Source organism: Octodon degus, unplaced genomic scaffold, assembly GCF_000260255.1.
Source record: "Octodon degus isolate 3935 unplaced genomic scaffold, OctDeg1.0 scaffold00032, whole genome shotgun sequence".
Lineage (NCBI taxonomy): Eukaryota > Metazoa > Chordata > Mammalia > Rodentia > Octodontidae > Octodon > Octodon degus.
In genome coordinates, this window is record NW_004524608.1 from 15,154,825 (window position 1) to 15,163,426 (window position 8,602).

An 8,602-nucleotide genomic window follows, 5' to 3' on the forward strand; every position below is an offset into this window, starting at 1 on the left:
TATATCTAGAAATCCTTTTATTTGTGAGTCCTTTGAAAGAAGAAAGGTTGATGTCCATTATCTGTAATCAGTGTTTAGAATAATATAAGATATTTTAGCTCAGAAAGCTGTAATAATTAAAGTCTGTTTAACCCCCAGTTATTTCATTACAGTTTCTAAGTGGCATTAAAATGCCATTTACTTTATGCTATTTGTTCGCTTTCCGAATTAACAGGCAGGTGTTGCTAATAGTGCATATAATTTGAAAGATGAGTAGCTTCTTTTCATTAAGATGCAGGTCTGAATTATCACACAGGACAAGGCCGTTTGTACTGACATGACTGCAGGTTTGCAGGAGAAGGAGTGTGGTGCGTACAGTGGCTTCTGGAATCTTCTTGCCTTGCGCAATTGAAGCTCACCTGCTTTACCCAAGACTGCACACACTTGCTTTGCCACAGGATGTTCTAGAGCCATCTTAAGCAGAGTGGGCTTTCTAGAAAGCTTCTTGAGGTTGTTACCATAGCCATAGACCATTAACTGAGAAATTAAAGTGATTTTTTTCCCATCTAGTGTTACTTTCATAGTGGCTGAATATGCATGTCTTATATGTTATGATTTCTATCAGAAAGATAAATTTTGTATGGAATTAATCATAATTGTACCTATTTAATCATTAACAAATACTATACCATGTATCACATTTTCCTATTTTGTTTTATATGTGTTTGGGAGTGTTGTTTTGTTTTGTTTTCTGTCTCTTTGAGACAGGGTCTCACTATGCAGTTCAGGCTGGCCTTGAGCTCACTTTGTAGCACAGGCTGGTCTTGAACTTGCAATGATCCTCCTACCTCAGCCTCCCAAGTGCTGGGATTACAACTGTGTACCACTGTACCTGGCCCTTATTATATATGTTTTAACTGCTTTGTGGATATCTATGACTGGCCTGGTATAAATATTTTTTTTCTGTCTTTGCCTCTTAGGTTCTATCTCTAAGAAAATTTCCTATTTTTAATGGGCATTGGGTATGGGTAGAGTTGCACCAATAGTTTGTACCTTGCTCCAAGTGGCCCTGCTTTCTCTCTCAGGTTGCAGTTGTTGCTGAATTTGATCCTGTTAGGATGATGTCAGACACAATAGCATCAAAGGCTAAGATGGGTATTGATATGGAAGAAGAGTTTATTCTTCAAAAGCCACTCTTCACGCTGCATACATACAATGAACAGCAGGTAATTATGAGAATTAGCATGATCCAAGCACAAAAGCCACGATAATGATCAGAACTGTAGAAGTGTGTGTCTTGAGTTACAAATTGTTGTCAATATTTACATTTAAATGGCACATATATTAGCATAATATTTACTTGTAAATGATAGCACATAATTACTGCATAATTCTTATTATTATAAAACAATAAGTGACTAGAACAAAAGAGCTTAGCTAAAATGTTGTCTTTCATTTAAAATTATTTTTAAATTTAAGAAATATAAACTGTTTTGAAAGTTGTATTAATGTTATTTTGTTATTTAAATATTTTTCTGTTGCACTAAGAATTCAAATTTATAACATACTTCCTGTTAAATAAATACCCATGACACTGATGAGACCAAGCAGAGGGAAACTTTCAGAAATTAAAATGAGCAGAAGACAAGACATCAAAGTTAATGAAAAAAATAGTGCATTTACTGTGGGAAAATGGAGGGATTAATTTAACCATTTGTAGGAATTTAGGATTCATTTTAGTCTGTGCCTGGGCCTGAGAAGGGATCTTTAGAAGATCTTTTAAATGGATGGAATGAAGGGATAGAGGATGGGAAAGAGTACAGATGAATGAATAGATAGCACTGAATTAAGGGAGAAACTACTGGTTAATTTCACAAATCTGAGGACAAAAGCTGAATATTAATTTGATGGTGGAAAAACCAGCAAACTTCATCCATTGCCAAACAAACCCTGTGTGTCCCTACTATGTGCTACACACGGTGCTAGAGAATAAAAGATGAATGGATGATCCGTCGACTTATGGCACATGTACTATATTTTCTGGCTCTGTATACGAAGTGTCTGGGCTCCACCCTTGTCCGGAGGAAGTGAGCAGAAGGCTGCAGTAGGAGGGAAAGTGGCAGGGAAACAGCGAGGCAAGGGCGCGATGATCCCTATGGCGGAGGTCTTGGGGCTGTGGCAGCAAGGGGGAGAGAGACAGCGCTTAGCCTGGGCCTGGAGGTCAGAAAATATATTAGAGAAGGCACTTCTGAGCTCTACATTAGGGGCTTTGGAGGTCGTGACACAATTCACTCCAGATGATTTACAATAAAAGCACACCCGTGCGGGGCAGGGGGAACGGTACACAGCAAGAGGACTATCTTACAAGGATGCGTGGGTATCTTCAGATAGCAGATGCCAAAGTGAAGAAGGAATCTGGGACTTGAAAAGATTGAAGTCAGAATACGAAATAGTCCTAAGTAGCAGGGCCAAATAAGTGCTGGTTTTCCCAAGCATAGAAGGGTTAGGTGAGGTCCTTCCTGGAGTATTTTCAGTCTATGGCACATCACAAGGGGTCCGTGACAAATGCTGAGACATCAAGCTGAAAACATGGGTTAAGGTCAAACTGTGACCTTAGTCTTGCTACTGAGGCACTTGACCCTTATCCTGTGAGCAGGTGTGAGGTGAAGGCAAGTACTTCACATATGAACTCACATTTAGGCTTGTGTGTTCTGCATGGAAATTGTGGGGGTGCAGTGGGGTGAGGTGTTCTGGAGATCAGGGGTCTGAAGTGGTGGGTTGAGGGACTGGGAATGGCTCTGGCTGGGAGGGAGAGGGGACAAAGAAAGTGAAGACCTTTCCAAGATAAATCGCAATTCCAGGAAGTAGTTCTAGGATGTTTGTACACTGTGGATTCAAACCCAACTCTACTGTTTATTGGTGGTTGAACTTGTATAAACTACTGAGATTTTTATGTTTGTTTTCTTCATCTGTAAAATAATCATTTGCAAGACCCTTGTTAGGATTAGAAATAATAAAAATGTATTGCCTAGAACATTACTTGGTACCTAGTAGCAATTCAGCAAATTATAATATTAAATGATACTACCATTAAGAATGCAGTAGGGAGAAAAAGAACTCGTATGCATTTACAAGGAACTGATTAGCTGCCACTGGGGAAGAGAACTGGGGAGGTAGAGGTATGGGTAGGAGGGGGATTCCCATTTCTTTCTTATGTCATCTACTAAAAACAAAGTAATTTTAAGAATGTAAACCTCACAACCCTGGAGCTGAAGAGAGGGGTGAATCCTGGAGGTAATTGGGAGCCAACTGGCCACAGAGTGGACATGAATCCTTAGCAGTGGAGAGGAGCAAGCAGGAGGAATACACTGAGGGGAGGAGCAAGAGGGACTGCGACCCGAGCACCTGTCGCCAGATGCAAATCTCTGCATTGCTCTTGACCCCGTACATACATTGCCCTCAGCCCTGTATTTGATCTGTTGCCAATTTCTATTAATTCTTGTTTTCATACTGTTTCAGGCAGATTTTCCTTGCTGTCAAGTAAAGGCATTTATTTCATAAAATCTAGAACACTGTGGTGGACTACTGACAACTCCCTCTGCCCCCATCTCTTCTTTCTCTGCCTCTATAACTTATTCTTAAATTATAATCAGGTTCATCTCCCTGGATGACTATAACAATAAATCATTACAGCCAGGGACAGTGATCGTGTTGCTTCCATGCTAAAAGTAGAAACAAATAGAACACTATGAGCTTCCTGGGCACGTTCAAGTGGCCTACAAACCTTTCCAATTCAAATCCCAGGCACAAAGGTGTCCCTTGCCAGAGCTACTAAGTGTCACCAGGGTTCTGCCCAAACTCCATTCCAAAATTGACTTCTCCACCCCTGAGTTTGTACCTGCCCTCCTCTTGATCTGTGTCTCTCGCTCACCCTCTGCTTTGCACAAGATTAGGTTAACTTTAAGGCCAGGTTGGCTGCACCTTCTTACCCAAGACCATCTTGCCGCACCACCAGGAGGTATAGCTCCATGTTTTACTAGTGTTACAGCATCTGGCTCATGTTGCCACATGCTGTCTTTACCTGTTGTGTTAGTCAGCTTCCTGTCATTGTGACAAAAACATCTGAGAAAAAAAAATAATTTAAAGAAGGATTTATTTTGGCTCATAAGCAGGACATAGTGGTGAGGAGCATATGGTGGTCACGCTGATCAGCTTAAGGCAGACTGGAGGGACAGAGGGTGGCAGGGAGGGAGGAAGAGTGCCAAGAAGGGCCAGCAGACAGACACACCCTGCCAGGGCATGCCCCCCGGGACCTACTTCCTCCATGTAAGCCCCAGCTCCTCACATTCCCACCACTTCCCCATAATGGATGTCATTAGGTCATGAATTCTCTGGACCCATCACAATCCAGTCACACTCTAAAACCCATCTCTGAAAACTGATGCAAGCCTTCCGTAGCTTCCTGTGGGGGACATTCCAGGCCCATACCTGTACACCTTCTTATTACCCTGTACCTAAGAGCTCTTTGAGACAGGAGCTGCTTTCAACAGATTATCAGCTCACCTTCTCAGGAGACTTCAAATCCAGATAAAATGCCTAATTACATAAAATCCATGTGTGGCCATTTTTTCATTATGGCAAAGATTGTATGTTTACATTAAATATTCAAAAGGGGGATGAGGAATAAGGTCCAAGAGTCCTGAATGAGAACAGAAATTGAGCCATTCATAAGCTTACTCCCACTTAGCATCAGGTTGATGGGCTATTTCTGAGTTCTGCTTGAGATGAAATCTGAGCTTCGAAGGAAGCTTGTATTGATCTTGTTTGTCAAGTAGTGGCCATGTGTTTAAGCTTATTTTACATATTACTAAATGGTGGAGAAATTAAAATCTCTGTTTAAAAACAGATGCACAGGCTGATTCATTTATTAAGATAGATTTATTTTAGTCAATGATTACCTATGTTTTAAAATTCCAGCCAACAACAAATAATAGTACTGAAAAAGAAACTTATCATCTTTTAATAATTTTAATATATTTTGACTATTCTAATACACAATATTCTACACAGCCAATGTTGGAAACCACTATGACATTGAAAAGTAACAATGTCAAAAACCATTTGGATTTTTTTAGTAAAAAGTAATCAGTGTTATCACAGTATTCGCAAAGTTTATTGTTCTTTTTTTTTTTAATTTTTTATTTATTTATTTGTGTGTGTGTGTGGCCAGCTCAGCCCACCGGGGGGCGGGGCTGGCTGGCATGTGGTGCTGGGGGATTGAACCGCGGTCCCTGTGCTTTGCTAAGCTTGTTCTAAGTAGGTGCTTTAGACCACTGAGCCATCTCACCAGCCCAGTTTATTGTTCTTTAGTCATCTAACAAAAAATTGTTCAACTAAAAATATGACACTGATAAAATTTATTTTATTTCAATGAGTTATGATTTATTTGAACTGTATTTTATTTCTACAGATAATTTCTGATCCTAGACTTCGCTTTGAATTAGCACTTCGCAAAGCTGGACTTCATAAAACATTGTATGCCAAAGAGACATTGCCAAAAATCAGTCCGCAAAAACCTCCAAGAAAGGACATGGAGTCTACTGTATTTAAAATCTAAGCCTTATGCTAAAATCTATAATATGTAAACAAGATTTTTTGAGAACATTATATGAGTAACAATGATTATCATTTTCTAAAAGATCAGACAAAGAACTCATATCATCTATTTGCCCTTCCTTCATGATGATTAAAATTTTACTTACAATTTCCCATATTTTATTTTAAGTATAAGATTTAATTTTCTATATTTTCAAGTTACATTTAATAGTAACAAGTTCACCAAGATAATGTTCACTTGGTCCGTACACTGTCACTCAGTGAGCTGATTTGGGAGGTTATCACATAGAAAAGATCAGAATAACCATTTGCAAGAATTATAAATGATATAGCTTCTGTCTGTGAATGTCCATTTCTGCTTGTTATTTCAGAATTTGGCTTTTTAATTGTAAGACCTTCATTATCATTAATACTTCTATTATTTTGTTATTACAAAAGGAGATCCAACCTTTCTCTAAATTTAGAAACCAATTTGGTATACCATGTTTATTGCAAACCAGTCATCCAAACAATTTCATTTTGTAAATTAGCCCTTAAAAAGAAATTAGAAATTACAAATAGCAATTCAAGCATGGGAGCATCTATTCTAGTTTGAGAAAGTAAGGTATTTCTGTAGCTGTTTAAACAGAATACAGAAATATTCGTGATATTTAAAATGCTGTCAAAAGTTCCAAATTTAAATATCCTTACGATTTTATGGAAAAGTATTTCAAATAAAATTTCCAATAAATTTTTGGTTATTTCTCAGAAGTGGTTATTCCATCAAGCAAATGAGTGGTGTCGGGAGTTGCTGTCATTACTGTTACGATTACCAACCACTTTCTCTCTAGTGAGCTAGCTGCCTTTTCCACCTACCTCCAGCTTCAGCGTTTACTCTTATGATAATTACTGTGATAATGGAAAAATGACAAAAAACTGCCTGACTGGCAGAATGTCTTCGTGACTGCACCCAACATCATGAGAATAAGACACGAAGTGCAGGTTGTCAGAATAAGCCTTCATGAGAAACTTGAGGGCAGATACCCACATTCCAACATTCACTGCAGCATCCTCTCAACTGACCTTTTGGCCTGTGATAAAGCTCAGTGGCACAAGTGCCTACTGGGCAAGTACAAGGTCCTGAGTTCAATTCACAGTACCAAAAAAAGTAGTACCACTGAGCCTTTTGTACTACAGTAATATGTCCTGAATAGAGAGGAAGCCATGTGTAACAAGAAGCAGGGAGTAGTGGGTAGTTGCATTTATATGAAAGGATCCTCCCAGGCTCAAAATATTCTTTGATGGTCCTCAAACCATAAACCCATGAAAGCCCTGTTTCTTTTCTCTCCAAATGGCAAGACATGGGCCTGCTCCACGTCCTTGTCAACATCAACATCCAGACTATGTCCAGGGGACACACTCGAATTCTGACCTGGTATCATTTCCTTTAAACTTTAGAGGTTGATTGATATATTGTGATTCTGATAAAAAACATGGATTGAGGTTTGGGCAGTACTTTAATTAATGGCTATGCCTAGACTCACATTCGAATAATTTTCCTTCTTTTAAAAAAATAGTACGAATGATATCTGACATTCACTGAGCACAAACTGTGTGTTCAGCGCCATATGTTTTTCATATCTCTTACCTGGCTATCTTACCTTACCATAACAATCCTGTGAGACAGCCATCCCCATTTTATAATGAAGGAAATAGTTTTTTTTTTTTTTTCAGAACCGGGGATTGAACTCAGGCCCTTGCGCTTGCCAGGGAAGCACTTATTCCACTGAGCCATCTCCCCGGCCCAAGGAAATAGCTTAGATAGGTAAAATAATATGCCCTTAGTACCTGTTTTTCATCTGAGATATTAACTTAACTTAGTAAGTTCTGACCAGAATTTTAAAGTGAAACAGAGTAAAATAACTAGAAATCCAACTGGTTACTAAACATATGAGATGATAGAAACGTTAATTAAAACACCCCAAAAGATACCAATGCATACCACTAGATTGCCAATGATACCAGAAAAATCACAATGCCAAATATTGATGATGCAAGACAAAACGAAGCACAGACTGGTATACACTGGGAAAGTTCAGACTTACTAGGTAAGATTGGGAGAGTTCATGCTCTTAGATTCAATAGCTTTATCCTAAATATGCCCTTGAGAAGTCCCTGCATGTGTGCAAGGAGACATGAACTGGGATTCCCAAAAGAATACAAGCCAAGCGTTCATCAATAGAACAGAAACTGGATATGGGACACACGTGTAACCCCAGCTACATGGGAGACTGAAGCAGGAGTATGGTGAGTTTAAGTCCTGCCTGGGGTTGGTGAGCCTCTGTCCCAAAACAAAGCATAAAAAGAGAAAAGGACATAGGTCAGTGACAGAGTGCTATGACAGTCAGGATGGACTTCCAATTTAATTGGCTTTAGACCCACCCAAGGATGGGTGAGGCACACAACTGAACTGTGTCTACAGGACCATGGAGGTGTCCTTGGGGTCCACACCTTGTCCCTTGCCTTTCTGTGCTTCCCATTTGCCATGAACTAAGCGAGTTTACTGGGCCACATCCTCTGTCATGATGCTCCTGCCGTGGAAGCAGCCAATCATGGACTGAAACCATGAGTAAATTAAAGTTCTCCTCTTGCAAATTGCAGGGGCGCATATTCTTCCAGCAAAAGTAGTGAAAGTGCTTCCCTAGAATGCACAAGGCTGTGAGTCAATACCTAATAAGGCCAAGGAAAAAAGGACTAATTATAAGAATTGTGGTTTATTCATTTATAGAATTATATGCAGCAATGAAAAATATACAACAACATGAACACAATAATTATTGAAAGGAGCCAGACACAAAAGCATACAAACTGGGCCAGGGAGATAACTTGGTGGCATAAGCACTTGCCTGGCAAGTGCAAGGTCTCGAGTTCAATCCCAGGTACCGCAAAAAAAAAGCATACATATTGTGTTGAATTTCATTTTTTTTTCCATCACAAATAGGACTTTATTTATCACTATTAAAAATCT

General features: G+C 39.3%; 1 protein-coding gene and 1 pseudogene across 2 annotated transcripts in view; one reads left to right on the forward strand and one right to left on the reverse strand.

Moving 5' to 3' along the window:
* Ccdc148 (coiled-coil domain containing 148) overlaps positions 1-6,262 on the forward strand; it is a 356,635-nt gene extending 350,373 nt beyond the window's left edge. Inside the window, exons 15-16 of the mRNA XM_004629903.3 lie at positions 1,065-1,205; positions 5,450-6,262. Of these exons, the coding sequence (XP_004629960.2) occupies positions 1,065-1,205; positions 5,450-5,596 (288 nt within the window). The 3' untranslated portion in view covers positions 5,597-6,262. The remainder of the gene's footprint in view (positions 1-1,064; positions 1,206-5,449) is intronic.
* A 2,013-nt stretch (positions 6,263-8,275) lies between these two features.
* LOC101568934 overlaps positions 8,276-8,602 on the reverse strand; it is a 1,162-nt pseudogene continuing 835 nt past the window's right edge. The window contains exon 2 of the transcript XR_001117064.1: positions 8,276-8,304. The product of XR_001117064.1 is annotated as a 40S ribosomal protein S3a pseudogene (transcript). The remainder of the gene's footprint in view (positions 8,305-8,602) is intronic.